We start from the raw sequence: 20,071 nt of genomic DNA on the forward strand, positions 1-20,071 counted from the left end.
AAAGTAAAGGTCGTTGTGCAGCTCATTTCTCAGGGCTCAATATTACCTCCTCAGGCCAAAAGAATAGAATCGATTCTGGAACCTTAATCGAAGGTTAATTGGATTTGTGTGTTGCTTTTTTGGTAATTTTTTAAAAAAATCCTGCCATTATAGAGACCCAGTTAAACTGGTGTGAAATTAGAGAAGGGCATTGGAGACATAAAGCCCTGATCTGGAGCTGCTCAGCATCATGGCTCTGAAATGGTCCTCAGTGAGGGTTTGGAATGAGAGGCCATAAGTCTTGAGCTTTCCTCTCCAACACTGAGCTGTTTAAAATCAAGACACAGCATCTTTGTGTAGTACAACATTATCATTGCACACTGTGTCACGCTGAGATAACATTTAGGGAAGAAGGATGAAGTTAAGTTGTAGATGTATGCAGGACTCCTGGGTTCTAGTCCTAGCTCCGCCTCACTGTGCGGTTGTCAGAAAATCATTTCCCCTCTCTGTGCCTCAGTTTCCCCATCAGAATAATGGGGAGAATGATATTAATCACCTCCCCAGGGAGTTGTGAGATTAAACTCATTAGAATCTGCAAAGTGCTATGGAAGGGGTAGGGAAGGGCATAGAAGTGTTATTTATTTATTGTATGCATTTGTGCTGTAACTTCGTGACATCTGAAATGGAGTCAGGGCTCACTTTCCCCTATATGGAAAGTGAGTATATGGAGTATATTTCTTCGGAGTTAATGTAAAATGCATCTCCGAGACTCCTTGGGAACTGATTGATATTGATGCTTGAGATTGACTTACAGTCTGAACAGCCCTCATCTCTATTTTAACCGTTTGCTGGGTGTCCTTGTACTGCTCAGGAGCCTGTACTGCCAGTAGCAGCTCTCGCTATCTCTTCTTACTCGTGTCTGGCACTTTTTGCACTAAGCTTTAACGGGGGCAAACTAAAATAATCTCTAAGGAAACTGCTCCCCAAACTGAAGGGTGAGGTATAAGCAGCAAAAGCAGCTGATCTCTTCAGCATTCTTTTCTGTGCTCCCTTTCTGCAAACACTCCAGCATTATGAGCACAAATGCTCGAGAAATGTGATGTTTCAGCTCCGGTATACACAACGGAGGGCTCCACCTCTGTGCAGAGGCTAGCCAAGTGCACCACAGAAATCCCACGTGCATATAAGCGATGCTTAGGCCTTACATTGGTACTGTGTACAGTGAGGAATCCCACCTCAAGAGAACATTTCACATTGTGTATTTTTCAGCATTCAGAAGAGTGCCAGACACTTTATAAACCAAAGAGGAAGACCCAGTCCCACCCCGAAGAGCTTACCATTTCAGATGATTCAATGAGTGGAGACAGCAAACAGCAAGAAGGGGATGCGGCGGCAAAGAACAAGGATTATAGCAACAGGTGCCTGCAGTTACTCAGCGTAGGTCCCTTGGTGGTTTGCTTTTACTTTTGATTAATATAAAATATATCATTGACTGAATGTTATTTGTAACATTCACAATCTATAAGCAGGTGGCTGGTGACAGGAGGCACACGGTACCATTTCTGTTTCCTGACTGGAAGGCTTGTGTAACTAATAGACACAGCACAAACTACAAGTTGTGAATCTCTCAGTGGAATCTACAATTGGACAGTTGAGCTGTGCTAGTTAGTTACACCAGCTACAGCTCAACCTGTGAGCTGTATGTTCATTTACAACAAGCACAGCTTGTACAATCTGCTGACCAAGAGCTCTCTGGGCAAGAGAGGTGACAGAACCTCCGTTGAGATAAACAGGAGAAGCCCAAACAGAAAAGTTCAGATAAGAAGGACTGTGAGTTTTATGGGGACAAGTCTCTTTAAGTGAGTCGATTAACGTTTGAGTGGGTTCAGCGTGGTGGCACCTGTTCCATCAAGGAGAGGGTTCTTTAGAAGGACGTACTCTGAACAGCCTCATTCTTCTTTACTTTCCTGCAGCAAACATGCCATAAGTTCCTGGATCCCTGTTTGCTCTCCCCTGTCCTGGCCCACAAATGCTCTGATCTCCTGAAACACAGAGAGTCCATTTCCAAAAATATCCAGGTCTTATCCCCACACACCCTTCCTTGCCTCTAGATTACAGCAAACTAATTTCTCTGAGACCCACGCTCCCCTCCCACCGTTAATATCCCAGCTGCGTTCTCCTCCTCGGCTGTGCTTGCACATGAATAGGTAACTGTTCCACAGGCAGATATTTCAGTGTTTGCACTTGTCTTTAGAAATCAAAGCCTTCTCTGATTAAATGCCATTACAGTCCAGCGCTCGGACGGCTCCAGAGAGATTAATGTGCTTTTGGGCAGCTTTAATGATAATCCTGCTACAGACGGCATTAAGTAAATGTCAGTAACCTGGTTTGAAGGGAGCTTTCACCTCAGGGATCCTTTCCATTTAGAGGAGAAAGGCTCAGCTTGCTCTTCAAGTCTGCGTTACTGCATGAGAGAAATCCTGCTTGCTGAGGACTCCTCTCCCCCCACCCAGTTAAAAACGATATGGAAGAAGCGTGCCTGAGAGAGAGATTTTATCCACAGCTCCGTACTGTTGTTTTGTTGACAATAAAAGAGTTAATTGTTTTTTTAAAACGGCACGTGTGCAAGTGAGCAGCTAAGTGGTGTCTACGGGAACAAAAATGGCCTGCGTAAATACCCCATCGAAGCACAGAGCTGTAGTAACTGTACAGACTGACCAGGCAGACAATAGCCCAGGGGTTTTTGCACCCCGCAGAAGCAGACCTTTTTTAAAACCAACCGCTGGAAACATTACGACAATATCTTTGGGGCTGGCACAAAGCCAGCATGCTGGGAGGTTTCATCTCAACATGGCACCAGCGCACTGAGATGTGACAATGCAGCCTTCCCAATGGCGTAAATACGATAGCTGGAATAAGAGCCAGCTCGAATTTCCAGCAAGGCTCCGTATGAACCTCGCCATGCCTCCGAAAGCTTTTGTGAATTGGAAAAAGTGCAGTTAGCTTAGTCTTTACATTATTCTGTCACATCCAGACACCAAAATGCCCCAGAGAAAGGCTATGCTTGTGGAGATTCCAGTCTGATCGGGAGCACGAAACCCTAGAAAGCTGACAAGAATGCCTGCTCCACTCCCCTGGGCTTTCCTAGACAACTTTGCAGCCCCAAGCTGTTAGGATGGAAGTCAGATAAGCAGCTGGACTTTAGGGGGTTCAACTTGCACTGACTCTCCAGGCTTCCAGAGCTGAGGTGGACGCACCTCTGTAAAACTTGGAGACGCTTCCAAATGTGGATCCAAATGTTGCTCTGGGCCCCTATTTCTAATGGGTCAAAACCAAACCCCAGATCCAAACTCCTCAAGACTTGGGGAATGTTATGATCTGGATTAGAATGTTGTGGGTCTGACTCATCTCTGCTTCTGATATTCTCCTATCACCAGGCTTTGTGCAAGGACTTTATCTCAGGGGAAAGAGAGCTGCACAAGATACATCTCCCCAAAGGAAGGGGGAAGGCACCTTTGAATGACTGGCGAGGCCTTGTCTGAGAGCAGGCCAAAATCCAGCCAGTAGATGGTCACATCTTTCTAAAGGTTACCCCCACTTGTGGCATGACAATCTCCACCTCTAAAATGTCAATAGAGCTCCTTGTTGACTTGCTCTTCTGCAGCAGGAGCTCTTCTATGCTGGCCAGACCCTGAGAATACAAGATATGGGGGCTCCAGCAGCAGGCAGGGAGGGAGAGGGTTGAGACTCCAGTCTTTCAGAAAAGTCACCAAGTGGCTGCCTCAGGGGGTTGGGCATGAAATATAGACCTTTGTTCTTCTAGGTTATCAATTCCAGTACAGCCTCAGGGCAAAGGCAAGGAGCAGGTGGATCAGAGGGGTCAACGGATAATAGGATATGGAGCTGTCCACTCTCTCTCTGTCTATGGCGTTTTTAAAGTACCTTTCACTATGGTTTTTTAAGTGCCAGACCTCTAGTTTTTTAAGTGCCAGTTCAAATCAAGTATTGGCTCTGTAAGTTATCAGCCTCAGCAGTGAGGCCAAACACTGAATAGGTCATGGAACGTGAACTTCCTGCTCCTCCCTAGAAGGAGTTGCTTCAGAGCAGTGGAAGCTGCTTTCCTTCCTGCTACTCATGCTGCACTTGTCCGAGCGGAGCAGAGAGGCCTTCAGTTTCCAGGCTGTCAATTTGGCACCACTCACCAGTATTGAGCTCACTCTGAAAAGAGTTTCTCTCACAGAGCGGCTTGGGAGCTGAGGAACAGGCACCCACCACAGAGATCAGTCCAACAGGAAAGGCAGGATCTCAGGGTTAACCATGCTGAGATGTTTCCTAATTATGTTTCCGTGACTAGAGCTGGCTGCTCCTGTCTGGAACAAACTCTTGGCCTAGACTGATTATGTGGTTGATCAAAGCAAGGCTGCGAAGTCCCCACTGGGTTAAGGTGAATGGAGATGGGTGAGGGATCTGCTGGGGACTGGGCTCTTTTAGTCTCCCTTGATTGCAAAGTCAGTGAACCATCAGTGCCTCGTGGGTCACACTGGGATGGCTCTTCACAGACCAGACATATCACAGAGCTAGTCACAAATGCATTTAGCTTGGTAAACACAAGACAACTTCCCTGTAGCAAAGCCTACACAAGGAATGCAATGTGTGAGCTGTGCCCACTGCTGATGAGATACATCCCCAATGCTGTAGGGTTGGGATGCAGCCTGTGATGGGGCACACACCCCACACAGGCCCAGAAGGGGTTAATGTGGGCATGAGAGGCCAATTAACATACCTGGCAGCACCTGCAAGAGAGAGGGACAGAGAAAGCGAGGCTGAACTAATAATGAAGGCCAGCTGGGGAGGGGCTGAGTGGTGATTATAAAGGCAAGAAGTTTATAATAGAAAGGGGCTGCCAGGAGAGAGTCTGCACTCACTCTTGGGGGGATAGAAGAAGTAAGAAGCCACCGAGGGAGGCAGCAAGAAGTTTGAGGGAGTAGTCCTTGCTGTCAGCTACCGGGTTTCTTGGCAGGAACCAAAAGTAGAGGGAACCCCCTAGAAAGTAAGGACCACAGAGCCCAGAGACAGAGGGAAGACATACTATAAGGTCTCATAGACTCATAGACTCTAGGACTGGAAGGGACCTCGAGAGGTCATCGAGTCCAGTCCCCTGCCCTCATGGCAGGACCAAATACTGTCTAGACCATCCCTGATAGACATTTATCTAACCTACTCTTAAATATCTCCAGCGATGGAGATTCCACAACTTCCCTAGGCAATCTATTCCAGTGTTTAACTACCCTGACAGTTAGGAACTTTTTCCTAATGTCCAACCTAAATCTCCCTTGCTGCAGTTTAAGCCCATTGCTTCTTGTTCTGTCATTGGAGGCTAAGGTGAACAAGTTTTCTCCCTCCTCCTGATGACACCCTTTTAGATACATGAAAACTGCTGTCATGTCCCCTCTCAGTCTTCTCTTTTCCAAACTAAACAAACCCAATTCCTTCAGCCTTCCTTCATAGGTCATGTTCTCAAGACCTTTAATCATTCTTGTTGCTCTTCTCTGGACCCTCTCCAATTTCTCCACATCTTTCTTGAAATGCGGTGCCCAGAACTGGACACAATACTCCAGTTGAGGCCTAACCAGCGCAGAGTAAAGCGGAAGAATGACTTCTCGTGTCTTGTTTACAACACACCTGTTAATGCATCCCAGAATCATGTTTGCTTTTTTTGCAACAGTATCATTGGACTATTGGACTATAGCTTGATTGGACTCTGTTATCCTGGAAGGGGTGGACTAAACCACTACCTGGCTGGAGGGCCAAGCTGCAGGAAGAGAGACCACCTCCGCGACGGAGCGACCATTGTCAGTGGGTGCCATAGGGGAGATAGTCACTACATCACACCTGGCCACAAGGAGATGCATCTGCAGTGAGTGAACCCATGACACAGCCTAGGGATGTAAATGTGCATGGCAAGGCTAAGGGCCTGAACTGCAGCTCCCAGAGGGGAGCCCTGCGTTTGGGTGCAAGTGCTATTAGAGAGGCTCCACTGTCTCAGCCAGCTGCACGTGCCATGCAAAGAACCTGTGTGTAAGTGAGTGAGAGACTATGCCGACCGCTGCCAGGATGAGCTAGGTGAGGAAGCTCTCTGAATAAAAATGGGGGCCTGACCAGCCATATTGCAGGGAAAATACAAAGTACTCTGCACTTGCCCTTGGCTTGTCCAACATGACAAGAAGCCTATGGCTGGGGGGGGGGGCGTGCCTCCTCTCCAATTCAGCATCAAGATTCGCCTTGTTTTGTTCCTTACACTTTCCTAACTTGAACTCCCCAGCAGACATGTTTCAGAAGGCAGCTGTCTCCCTTTACTGGGTAAGGGACTGTTGCCTCTCATTGGCTCAGTTTGCTACAACGTAAAGGAACAGGTGAAATGCAGATCAGCTGTGAGGGGTAGGGAGACACTAGTCCTGGTCCCCACCTGCCCAATGCTTCCTTGATAACTCTGTGTGCCAAGGTAGTCAGGGAGGTGCCTGATGTCTTCTGGGGACAGACAACTTCCTAGCCTGGAAGGGGCTAACACACAGATAGTTCCCTTCCCCCAGCTGTTCTTTGGAACATCCTTAATTGACAGTGAGTGAACTTTGCCATGGATAAAAAGGGAGGGGACGGATGAGGCGTCCAGACTTCAGAGCCGAGTGGAGGGACAGATTAAGTACAATTGATTTTATGCTGTAGCTCTTTGATAGCTAGTCAACCAAGTGGTGCTTTGAGGCTCATCAATAGTGCACAGGGGAAAAGGCTGGCAGCACTGACTCAATCAACACTCACAGATTGGGAAGGGAGGGTTGACACATTGTTCAATGCTCAAAAACCTTCCCCCAGGCCTGTTCTCAGCCCTTTCAGGAGGTAATATCTTGCTTTCCTCCAGTCCCTTTCATGTCAAGGAACCCAAAATGCTCTATCAACTTCATGCCATACATAGAAAACACTTCACTCATCACTGAAATGCTGCCACCTCTGGGATGAAACATGGCAACTGTTTAATAGTGTATAGCAACTTTATACAACTGTTTAGGACAGGAAGTGAAGAGGAAAACTGTACTCAGTGTCCCACAGAGGGGACTAGAGAAGGAGATTTAGGGAAGCAGAATATAATGACCCAATTGGAATCTGGGCAGCACACCAAGGTTAACACTGTGACTCTTGCAAACTCTTTAATAACCATGATCTGCTGTGACCTCAGTTGTATGGCTCTTTCAAAAGATGCTATATGAAGCCAAGCAGAGACCCCTAAATCTAGTTAGGGATGTAAGCTAAATTCCAACAATGTTGTAACTTAAAGGCAAAAGTCCTACCAGCATCCCCACTTTAAAGAAGGTTAAAGTTCTGCCAAAATGCAGAAGAGAGAAGAGGAAGGATGCTGTGTCAGAAGGTGACCCTGTTTCCTAGAATAACATGAATTGCCATCATGGAACAAACCAACAATCCACCTATTATCTGAGCAAGATACTCACACAGTGTCCTGTCTCCTACAATGAACCATAGCACAGGCTGCAGAAAAAGATGTGAAGTCCCTTTAGTCAATCCATACAACTCTGCAATCCTACAAGGTAGATGGGTTAGGGGGAGGACCTTTCTGATCCCAGCAAGTGGTCATCTCTTATGCTCTGAAGCACAAGAATTGAGAGTTCTCTCTCAGATGTATCACTACAGATGCTGTTCTATTTATGTGCGTGTCATCCCTTTTTGGTTCTTCATGGACAATCAGTCTCAGCGATACCACGTCTAATAACATCACCATTTCCATCTTTATGCAACACCCTCAGTGTCCGACTTCAGAGATGGGTGACAATTTACCTCATTGACGTCAATGCTGTTCCTCTCCATATAGGCCCTGTCATTCACCTGCCCGCCTTCTACAAACTCCATGAGAAGGACACGCCTAGTTGACAGCTCCCAGTAGATCCTAGGGACCTGGAATGGGATGATGGAGCGTTAGGCCAAATCATGGAACAGCAACAGCAAGGGAGTCATTCACCAGTGAGGAAAAGAGGAAGGAAGAAAGGAATTTTATAGTGGAGGTGAAAAGGACCCATGTTCTCTCCCTATTTGCAAGAAGGGATGCCACCACATCCACCCACATGGGTACTTTTCCTTGGTCACTTTAACTGCATTTAATGCTGGTGAAAATCACTGGAGACCACAGGCCTCTCCCCACCACACAGTGAGTGTGGGCAAAGGCAACGCACCTAGACACAATACCAGGCACTTTAAAACCACAATGGTCTCAGCAACTCCATTTCCTGTCCACATTTAAGACCTGACTCTCCAAGGCACTGAGCACTTGCGACATCCACTGGTGTCCGTGGGTGTTGTTAGATGCTCAGCCCTTCTCAGGGTCAGGCTTCTAACTATTACCTGTCCAATGCATCTGAGTCACATTGTTGGTTCCTCCAGGGAAGAACCCTTGTTCTTATTTGTTGTGCACTGTGCACACAGCTCTATAAATGATAAGTAATCATCACTGGTATCTCGAAGGCGCCCTTTGGAACACCAATGGACCCAGGCAGACAAGCTCCATGCACTTCAAGCTGTCAGCAATTAAAACAAGAGAAAAATTAAGCCTCACAAATAAGGGGTTTGTCACAGAAACCCTGGAAGACCCATAGGCATCTCACTGCAAATGTGACACTGTCACACAACCGCAAAACGTCACAGCACCTTCTGCTCAAGCTGCAGTAAATTGCCTCAGTGAGGTACAAAGAGGTGGCCCGAGTGTTGCACAGAGACTCAGCAGAACTGGAGTCCTAAAGCAGCTTGACTCCTTTTCCATAAGCACCAGCTTGCACCTCCTACCATATTCTGTGCAGGCTGAGACTCCTGCTGTTGATGAGCAAGCCAGATTGCTAATGCTCCCACTGGAGAGAGCTTCACCTCATAGCACCCTCCGTTAGCAGGGCTAAACTGGAGCCACCTTAGCGGAACGGATGCACTATGCTATGGAGTGGGCCCACTAATCTCACAGCAAGGGTCCATGACCCTGAGGCAAGCCTGGGAGAGGGAAGCAGTGCTGCCCACCTAGCATGACTGAGGCCAGGGGAACCAGCCATGCCACTGTAGCTCATCACAACCCCTAAGCTGGCTGCATTTGTTTTATAACTTCAGTTCTGAGGGGCTATGGTTAGTGAAAGTGGCTTCAACCTCACCTGCTGCCCTCCAGAACTCCAGTTCTTGTTCTCTTCACAGCTCCACGAATGCCCCTCACTCCGGACCTGCAGCCTGTCCTGCTATTCCAGTCCTATGCCCACGACACCTCGATCCTGTCCCCTAGCAGCCCCTGCTATTCTAGCCCAGGTCCCTTTCATCCAGCTCTTCCAGGGCTCCTCAGTCCTGCTGTGCAATGCTCCCTACAACCTTCATGTGTTAGCTGCCTGGGATTTGAGGCCATATGTCCAACATGAAAGGCAAGTGCACTTACCCCCAGTCTCCCCTAGATCCATCCCATCTGGACTTTTATTATTTTGAAACTTGTCAGGAATTTAAAAGCCCCACAGCCACTGGACACAGACTCCAAAATTAACAGGTTCCCCAGCTCCTATAGTTACCTGGAGCACTAGCTCCTAAACATACTGATCCCAATGGCTTTAGAGGATTTCAGTTCCAAGCTGACACTCATCCCCGTCTTGAGATTTATAGTGGAGGGTTAGGAGGTTACTAAGCCCCATACAAGCATTTGGAAATGCGAGGCAAACTCTTTGGTGATTCTTGAATTACTCACAGATGTTTGGCTGTAATGCCAGTGCATGGAAACAATTTATCTCTGGCCTTAGAAGCTCAACTGGGTTCACAGCAAAAAATCCACTCCCTAGCTTAGTTGTCTGTTTAGGAAAATTAATGATACAGGAGCCCAAATCTCCTGTTGCCTACGTGTTGATGAACACGTCTCAGAATCGACAGGTCAGATGGGAGGATCCATTATTTAGCCATCTCGCAGCAATTTGTTATTGTTACCTGTGTAAATATCCTGACAGCTCTTTAAACCATGAGGACCTGATTGGTCATCTCCATGGGGATTTACTCCATAATATCCTACTTACAACAGCGATGGACACAGCTCTCCAAAATACATCACTTTTGATAAGCATCTTCTCAGCAGAATTGTCAGTACTTGGCATCCTGCCACCCCAATGTCCCACTGGGTTGTAACTGTGCTTAGGAAAGGCAGCCACATGGTGCCACTGAGCTCCAAAAGGATCAACCCATGCCCACATCCAGGATATGAGGAATCACAGGACAGGCAGGAGGGATGAGGGAAGGAACACCCTGCAAAACCTGATACAAACTCACATGGTCTTGGGCATCCGTCACTTTCACCAGGAAGTGAAAGGCAAAGGGAAAGAGTTGTGTTGATGCATACATGCTGTGTCATATGAGTGCATTTGTTCGTATGTCTTTGTGTGTGCGCAAATGCATTTGCATGCCAGTATCTGAGTGTGCATATGACTAGGTGTGTTTATATGCACATGTGGAAGCATGAGGATGGGCATTGTGCATGCAAGGTTCAGTGTGTGTATGGGGTAAATTTGTAAACACCCCTGAGCATTTCAGTGGGGGACCTGTGGGCATATGCACTTACTCACATGGCTGTCTATATGGTGATGAGCATCAAAGGACTATGTAGGTATGCATGTTGGCAGATGAGTGTTGGTTTTTGAGGAGACAGATGTGTGTGTCGCTGTAGCTGTGCATCAGTGCGTAGGGTGGGCAGAGTGTGTGCGTAGGGGAGCTGTGTTTGGCTATGGATGTGCACAGATGGAGAGGGGTTCCGTATGTGCACTGGGTGAGGAGGGTATCTGTGTGCGGTGGGGGTGGATTGAGGGGGAAGTGTCCTTCCTCCCACTGCAATATGCATGGGCTCTCTCGCTCAACATACCTGCTCCCCCACCTCGACTTCATTAGTTACAGCCTAGCTTTTCTGTTTGAACTCCATTTCTAGCCCTTGCTTCAGAGGAAACCCATGAAAGGTGCCATCAGATGGCCCAGCAGCTAATGGCAAATTCACAATGCTCACGACAAGGCGAAGACCTGATGGAATCAATCTCCCTGGCCCAGGAGGGGACAATCTAACCCAGATGTGGGCAGGGCTGGATGGCTCAGAGACGATGAGTCACAGGGTACAGGGACTTTGATCCCCAAGTCCAAATTTTGAACCAGCCCAGAGTGGTAGTGACAGAAAGCTGTTACCATCTTCCAGGTGTTCAGTGGCTTGCAGCATGAAAATGAGTTGGAGAGTCTCAGCTCAGTTCCTACCCAGCCTCAGTGAGAAGCCCAGCATCGAATGGGCCATGGGGACTGAACTCCCCTCACTCCACCTGGTTCCTCCAGGTCACGGATGAGGCACATTGATGGGCCTGATCAGGACATCAGTCTCCAGCACTGGTGATCCAGCACTATCACCAGCATTACATTCACTTCAAAACAGAAGATTGTTGCTATACATCATTGTCCTCCCGCAGTGAGCTGATGTGCCATCCCTGACTCCTGCCTGCGCATGCACATACACACACACGTGTGACATGCACACGCTCTCCTACCTTCAGAAAGTCAAAGTCCTTGAGCATGTGGGACACCTTTTCTGCATTCCTCCCCTCATTGAGGAAGTCCAACTCCAGGGGCAAATTCTTCTTAGCTTCATCCACCAGCCACATGAACTCAAAGTCTGGGAAGATCTGCTTCACGGTCAGCAGGAGAATCTGAAATCAAGAAAGTGATGGATCAGCTGCACCACTGCTCCCGAGCTGCTCAGCAGGCAGCATTACAGGACCAGGCAGCAATACGCAGCCCCCTGCACCCAGAGCTGCGCCTAGCCTCTTTTCTCTACAGTCAGGAGCCCCTTGCTCTTAACTGAGGATGAGTGCAGTTCCCACCTTCAGTGCTCCAAACCTGGCAAGGGAGAGAATGAGTCACAGAAATGCACACGCATCTCTCTCACACACTAGCTGCAGGTGTATTCACTATGGAATGGCTCTCTCCTAGACAACCCTGTTGTCACAGGGCAAACCTGCTTTGTCCCACATTGCCTGAGGACCAAACAAACCAAACCTCTCCAAATACCTTTGGGGCTAATGCACTATCACGGTGCAACAGGGCGATGCAATTGGCTTCTCCTGGAAGACAAGGTCTGGTCTGTTGCACCCACACTAGCTGTGACCAACATGCCTGCTGAGCTGTTAAATGGTAGAAAAGCCACTCCAGGGAAGCCGTAGGAGCCCCACTGCATGGTGCATTTAAAACTAGACAAGGCAAAGCCCTGGAGGATAGACTGTATGGTGTGATCATCCTGGCCCCTGAAGGGGTCAGACTAAGTGACCCACAAGGTCTTTTTTAAATGTCTGATTCCTGTGATTTGATGAGTCACTGTTCAGTTTCATTTAATGGCCTTCAGTTAATGTGAAATAGGAACATCTAAAATAAGGCCTGTCACCTTTACGTTACTTACACCTTACGCTGCTAAGCAAGAACTTCGCTGACACAGGAAAATGCCACTGGGCACTTCAGAAATGAAGGCCAATTTTCTTTACAGATAGAAGGCTGCAGCCCTTGCAAAAACACTTCCTACAAGGGTCAGGGCCCACCCTCAGCTGTCCTGGGGTTTTGACTTCTTAACCTTTCAGACCAAAATTGGCAGTGCTGCCTAAGGGATCTGGGTACCCAGTTCCCATTAAAACGAATAGTTACTGGGCAGTCAGACTCCTTTGGTGACTTTGCAAATCTTAACTTAAATGTTTAATGGACATTTCTGTTTACAGAAATACTTAATAAAGTACAAGACCAGAAAGAAGAAATCTAGGGGGGCAAATGATGGATAGTCTTTCCCACAGGAAATAGAGGATGGCCCAGCAAGATGGTTCTTCAAACACAGGAGACTGCATTTGGTGGCATAATCCTAGTTATAAAATGTTCTAGCAAAAAATTCCTGTGATCAGTTAAGGGACACAGTCAGCATAAAACTCAAGTAAAGCTGTGTAAATTGCTGCAGCTCTACTGATTTCAGTGGCCAGCTGACAGCAGCTGAGGCTCTGGACCTATATCTTTAAAAAAAACACCATTCAGTTTGTTATTAAAGCCACCTGAGAGTCCTAAAACGGAAAGACTTTTTAAAAAGTAATTCACTTTGCATGGTTTATACCATCTGTTTTGTTCTTCACTAAGCCAGGAAAATGAAAATAGACCCGTCTGTGTGTGAATCGAGACTGTTTCAGTTCCTGGCTCAACACTGTGAGTTAGGGTTTCCTGCACTGCACTGGGAATGTTTGCAATGTACATAGAAAGGCAACTACCATTGAAATGTAAAACAAAAATAAATTCATGAACCACTTCTGCTCCTGTTCAGCTGTGTGAAACCATTCATCCACATCCCCATCCAACTTCTCTTATCTAAATGTCAGTCCTAAACTCAGTCCACAGTGTCCTTTTAAAAATGTAATCACTGGGTTTCAGATCTTATTGAATGATTTTTTCCCATTATGTCTGGGGGCATAAATCCTCTCAAATTTATGTTGCCCAAATGAAATGTAACCAGTGATCTCCATTTACGCATGCACAAAAATTTTCCAGGGCTGTAGGATTACTGCACTGATGCTTGTGATCAGAACATTTATATGTTGTTTTCTGCTTTTTAAAATAATGATTCAAGTCTATTTAACGACTTTAAAATTAACAGGGTCATACTTAATAGCAATTTGTCTGGCTCGTTTCAAGAGCTGTCTAGAATACAGTCCTGGAATAAGGGTGTATGATATTGCATTCCATATCATTTTATGAAAATATGCTAATGAGTATGAATATAATGTAACTGGAATAGGCTTCATGCAAAAGGTCTCTTGTAAGGTATCATTACAAAGCTTATAATCTACTGCATGTGGTCATCCTATTTGTATGAACGTATCATTCTTGTATCTGAAACTAGGAATATAAAATATAACTCTGTTATAGTTATGTAAAGTGTGGGCCATTAATGGTGGTTTAGAATCTTGATGGCTCCCATCAGCTAGGACAACTGACTGTAGATGGCTGTTTACTTGCAGCCTTCCCATGAGTCAGGCCAGGAAGAATGAAGGCTTGGGGTCTCACAGGACACCATGTCACCTGGTACTGGAATCCATCTTAAAGCTGGTACTTTTCCATTTAGGAGAGGTGGGGACTCAACGAGACAAAAGATTCCTGCCTTGTGCCAAAGGTATATATAAGGGGGTGGAACAGAACAAAGAGGGGGCAGTCATGAGAAATCCCCTAGCCACACCTGAGCTGGAACAAGGACTTTACAAGGGGAAAGGATTGGGCCCAGATTAGAAAGGAGTCTAGGCTGTGAAAGATGCTTATTGGAACATCTCTGAGGGTGAGATTTACTTGTATTCAGTTTCCTACTGTATTAGGCTTAGACTTGCGTGTTTTTGTTTTATTGTGCTTGGTAATTTACTTTGTTCTGTCTGTTATTACTTGGAACCACTTCAATCCTACTTTTTATACTTAATAAAATCATTTTTGTTTATTAATTAACCCAGAACAAGTAATTATTATTTGGGGGAGCAAACAACTGGGCATATTTCTCTATCAATTAGTGTTACAGAGGGCAAACAACTTATGAATTTACTCTGTATAAGCTTTATAATGAGTAAAACGGATTCATTTGGGGCTTGGATCCCGTTGGGAGCTGGGTGTCTGAGAGCTAGAGACAGGAGCACTTTCTAAGCCGTTTTCAGTTATGTCTGCAGTTTTTGGGAGACATGGTTCAGACCTGAGTCTGTGTTTGCAGCAGGCTAGCGTGCCTGGCTCAACAAGACAGGGTACTGAAGTCCCAAGCTGCCAGGGAAAACGGGCTCAGACGTAGTCTCAGCACATCAGGTGGCAGTCCCAAGGGGATTTCTGTGACCCAACCCATCACAGGGTGGATGTAAGGCAGTGGTTCTCAAAATGGGGTGGCTGCTTGTGTAGGGAAAGCCCCCGGTGGGCCGGGGCAGGCCAGTTTATTTACTTGCCGGGTCCACAGGTTCAGCCGATCATGGCTCCCACTGGCCGCGGTTGACTGCTCCAGGCCTATGGGGGCTGCGGGAAGTGGCGCAGGACAAGGGATTTGCTGGCTGCCACTTCCCACAGCCCCCATTGGCCTAGAGCAGTGAACCAAAGCCAGTGGGAGCCACGATTGGCCAACCTGCAGACCTGACAGGTAAACAAACCGGCCTGGCCCACCAGGGACTTTCCCTACACAAGCGGTGGCCCCACTTTGAGAACCACTGATGTAGGGAGAGTTGAGTAGTATCTCCATCTGGATTTATCAGGTGCTGTCTTGATTTTTAAAGAGCCAGCAATGATGCTATGAAACCTGCAAAGAAAGACAGTGAAATTGTAACTTTTCTATCTCGCTTTTCTGATTCTCTCTGATCACTCTCTAGGAGACTGGATCAATCAGTATTTAAACAGTCCTAAATGCAACCTCCTATCTAGTTGCAAAGTCTGTGTAATTCTTAAATAGCCAGATCCTCAGATGATGTAAATCAGCATGGCTCTAAATACAGTCTGAAAAAACCCAGGGTGAAGGCCAGGCACACACAAAGGACCCCACAATAACAACAAGCTAACGTGTGCAGCTCAGCACTTACAAGAGATCTTTCAAAAACAAGACAATGTATGCAGGGAGCATTCATGAGCAACTGTACAGTAACAAGTGCATGCAGCCTAGCACTCACAAGTGACCCTGCAATAATGTAAGTGCATACATAGCAGATATTTGTTGGCATCCTTACTAGGACAAACCAGAATATGTGAACAGGAAGGAGAATAATAAATTTCAGGAAGAAAATAGATTTTTTAGTTTCAAGCTTCTCAAGGGGATTATTCTAAAAACAGAGAAGAATTGTTGTAAATGTATTTATTTAAATATCTCCTAACAGTACAACAAGCAAAAAGAAATCCAATCCAGCGCTTCACAGCTACACACTGGGGAATGTGCTGGTAACAGCCTATGGTAATAGAGAGAATGTGCCGCTGGGTATATCTACACAGCCCGCAGGCCCAGGCTTCAGAGCCCAAACCACAACTTTAAAGCACTGTCTACACAGCTATTTTTAGAGCCCTAGTGTGAGCCCCACTAACCCAAGTCTGTCAACCCAAGCTGGGAGACTCACTCCCATAGGTTGTGTAGACCTACATAAGGGTCTGGATCCTGGATCCTTCACACACAATTTCCTCTTGTCCCAATCTCACACTTTGTCATCTTTCTTTTTCTTCCTCCTGCCCTGACTCTACTCAGCCGATTCCATGTGGTCCTGGGCTTAAGCAAAGCATGTCATGATCATCCTGGTAGCCTCTATGCAACTTGCATGCAAAGTGCAGAAGAGATCTCAACCAGTGACTGATGCAATCAGAAACGTGCAATCAGTCACAGGGAATGATTTTTTCATTGTAACTTTTACAACCCTAACTGCAAGGAAACCTGCAGGTTGAGCAGGTCTGACCATGCCAGGGGCATTTACCTCCTCCTCTTCTCACCTTGGCTATTGCAACTCTCTGCTCCTCAGCCTGCCGAGGTCCTGCTCTCTGGACCCCTACGTGTGCAGATGCCACTGCCTACCTTTTCACATGCACAGGAGAACACAACCTCTTCAACCCCATGATCAGACAACTCTAGTTACTCCCCATGCATTTCAGAATCCAGTCAGAAAATGCCCTCTTTGGGCCAGATCCTGAAGTTAACTGGAGTTGGGCCAATGTAAGGATTTCAGGACTTGGCTTCTTGTTTCTGAAACCTCCATGGACTTATTCAGGTCTTTCTCACAGACTTCCTCACTCTCTTCCTTTTCCCCTCCCCCCAGCTCCCTTGCTCCCCTGTCTGCTCATCCAGCACTAGACTCCAATCCCGCCATCTCATCCCTGATAGTGTAGCCTTCATTGATTTTGTGTTTTATTTTTGTAAGCGTCTAACCACATCATTTATCTTTGTAGAGCATTTTGGGATACAGGGTCCAGGCCATTATACTCATACCCCCAGAGAGATCAGTGGTGGTCTGCCACCTGGGTGAATCTAGCCCAGCATGTTTGCACAGAAGGTGTTTTGGCTTACCTCCATCAACAAAATGTCCCTGGAGCTTTGAGCCTGAACCTTCGGGTGCTGGACTTTCACTGCCACTGTCCTCCCATCCTGCAGCACCGCCTTGTGGACCTGGGCCAGGGATGCTGCTCCCAGGGGAGTGTCTTCAAAACTCACAAAGAGCTCTTTGATCTGCCAGGAGAAGAGGAAGAGAAGTGAACACACTGACAAGGATTCACAGAGCCAGTCTCATAGGGAAACCTCCTAGAGACTGAAACCTTACATCCACAGACCAGGTACAGCACGGGTAGTGGCTCTGCACATTTATCCCTTCCATTCCAACTCTGTGCCTCATCCTTGACCTGGTGGGGTCCCTCTAGAGCCTAGTCAGTACTTGACACCGTTGTGGAGACCGCCAACAAGAAAGTGGGGGCTGCGATTCTGATGCTGACAATTCTGAGCTGAACACCTGTGTCACTAGGCACTGGACAGAGACCCAGCACGTCCTTCACACAAGACATTGAATAGCCAGCAGGTGGCAACAACTTTCAGCCACCCCAAGCTGCTTGTGTGCAGAGTGGGTAATTACAGAAGTTGGTTATGCTGGGTGAGGGGCCAAACTGCCTGTCCTACACAGAATTCTATATTTTTATTTAACATTACACTGCATGGCACATCATAAGATCCTGAATACCTTGGCAGCACATGTGCTATGGTGCTTACATTATAGACAGGATATCAGAAGACTATCAGGTGCTTTGTTAAAGCCAGCTATGTCACCATGCATTATTAATTTGTGGCTGGCCGCCAGCTTGGCTGTTGGGTTACTGAAGTACTGTTTGCACTTCCATAGATCTGGGTTTCAAATATTTTTAGCTCACAAGTAGCTCTCTAAGGGGCATTTTCTCAGTCACAAAATTCAGATGATTGACAGTCTCAGGAAAGGCCCAGGACAGGATAGCAGGGCATGTGGTGGGGCAGATGAGTGTCTCAGCAGCACTATGCATGAGGGGCCCAGCATTGGAATAGCCAGGTGAGCTGTGGGTCAGGAGTGAATTTGATCAAGTCTGTGTGTATAGGGAGCCCAGGTTTGGAACAGCACTGGGATGGTGTCTCAGTTTAGGACAGAGATGCATCAGCAGAGTTGGGTGTGGGATGCTGACCGAACCTCTTTTTCCATTGTGCTTGGCTTGCACTAACGTGAACACTGGAGGAGCACATAATTTGCGGGGTGGAGGGTGAAAACTGAGTGCTCATGCATTTTTATAATCTGCTTTTTAAAAGGTAATTAAACATGGGAAGTGCAGCAAGCTGGCAATTAAATATGAATAAAGCTCTTCTAAACAGGCCTTCGTGCAACATGTTAAACAGAAATTCTTTATGTTGATGGAGAAGGGGGGTATCCCAGGAGTGGCTTGTTCCCTGATGCAGCTGCTGAGAACAGCAACCCCCTCCCACTCCTCACGGCATCTTCCACTAAAACTATTGGTTTCAATTGGATTCAAAAGGGAGCTTCAGCTGCCTCACTGGGAAGGCACCTTTTTAAAATGTACTTTATTCCTTTTGGTCCTGGCAGCAAAGCCGATTAAGTAAAACAACTGCATTTAAAAATGAGTAGTTGTGTATTTTTTAATTACAGTGGGTCCACAATTCAGGCTTATCAAAATTCCTCTCTCCAGATGAAAATAACCAGGTTTTTCTTTCTTTTCCTTTCTTCCTTCCCAATAATTCACTGGATTTGGGGTTTCTGACTTCAGATTAATTTAAAGAACTAGCCCCTTGTGAGGGGGACCAGATAGCTCCTGGAAGCTCAGTGGTCCAGTATCATACTTCCAGCCACACCAGATAAGATCAGTGGTCCATCTGATTACTGAAGCAACATGGTCTAGTTGTTAAAATGCTGGACTGGGGGTCAAGTGGCCTGAATCTGGTGTTGAGGCACATTTGGGAGGACAGTTCGTGGGATAAATTTGTACTGGCCCTGCTTGGATGGTGCCTGCCCTGTGGTTTTAGAGGTCTTTAGTCCCCTGGGCTGTCACCAGCCACTTTTGCCAGAATTGAACACACTCTGAAAATAAAAATACCAGCATAGGCTCCTCCCAGCAGTAATGGCTGGTGTGAGGCACATATCCTCCGCTGAGCTTGTGGTTTCCCACTAAATATGGTGCACCGACAGCTGCTCACATGGACTCTCTGCCGACAGAAGGGTCTCTTTTTATAAATAGCCTGAATTGCTGTGACCACCCAGCACAGGAAGATCCAGGCTAGCCACAGTGGCCAGCTGAGCTTGTCCAGGCAGAAAACCACAAACGCACACACACACATGCATGCGTACACACTCCATGCTAGGGCAGCACAGGGAAGAACTCAGGCATAGCAAGAGGATTGATGGCCTCTCCAGGATCTGTGGGGAGGGGAGATGTACTCGCAGTGGGGGCATCATGTGAGCAGGTGTGAGAATGAGATAAAGCAGCAGCACAATTAGCTCTGGGCTACACGTCCCCTGCTCAACAAACTTCCCTCATTCATCATGAAAACGTCCTTTCCCAGTCCAGTGCTTTCACAGAGGGCAGCCGCTCTTGCCTCTGCTGCAGGCCACTCAGCTGCTGTATGTCCCAGAAGGTCCCAGGCAAGTGAGAGAACATGTGACCAGGTGCTGGCATTCCCTCTGACATCCCCCTCCCACTACAGCCAATGAGAGTCCACAGCGCTTTGCTGGCTCAGAGATAAAGCCAGTCATGCTCCCAGCACTGTCAGGTGGGAAACAGGAGGCCAATCCCTGCTTCCTCTCTCCCTCCAGCACAGAGTCTCAGCCACCCCACAAAGGCAGAAGTGTGTGGCTGCAGCTGTGGAGGCAGCATGCTCAGTAATATCCTCAGGGGATGGCAGGCGGGAGCACCTATGTCATGCACCCAGTCTCCACGTCCTGCCCAAGCCAGCAGAATAGTGAGGGAAGGTCCTGGGGCACTCTATCTCGTAGGATACCTAAAGGGCATCAGACAAGCTGGCTGATGCCAT

General features: G+C 47.1%; 1 protein-coding gene across 2 annotated transcripts in view; it reads right to left on the reverse strand.

Annotated features, from left to right (window-relative positions):
* The window catches only part of ADCK1 (aarF domain containing kinase 1), a 131,912-nt gene that overhangs the window by 15,107 nt on the left and 96,734 nt on the right, over positions 1–20,071 (reverse strand). Inside the window, exons 5-7 of one of the 2 annotated variants that reach the window (XM_030559019.1) lie at positions 17,087–17,245; positions 11,562–11,720; positions 7,825–7,941 (exon numbers count right to left, since the gene is read on the reverse strand). In XM_030559019.1, the coding sequence (XP_030414879.1) occupies positions 7,825–7,941; positions 11,562–11,720; positions 17,087–17,245 (435 nt within the window). The remainder of the gene's footprint in view (positions 1–7,824; positions 7,942–11,561; positions 11,721–17,086; positions 17,246–20,071) is intronic. The other variant, XM_030559020.1, reaches the window with a different exon arrangement.

Source organism: Gopherus evgoodei, chromosome 4 (genome assembly GCF_007399415.2).
Source record: "Gopherus evgoodei ecotype Sinaloan lineage chromosome 4, rGopEvg1_v1.p, whole genome shotgun sequence".
NCBI classification, from domain to species: domain Eukaryota; kingdom Metazoa; phylum Chordata; order Testudines; family Testudinidae; genus Gopherus; species Gopherus evgoodei.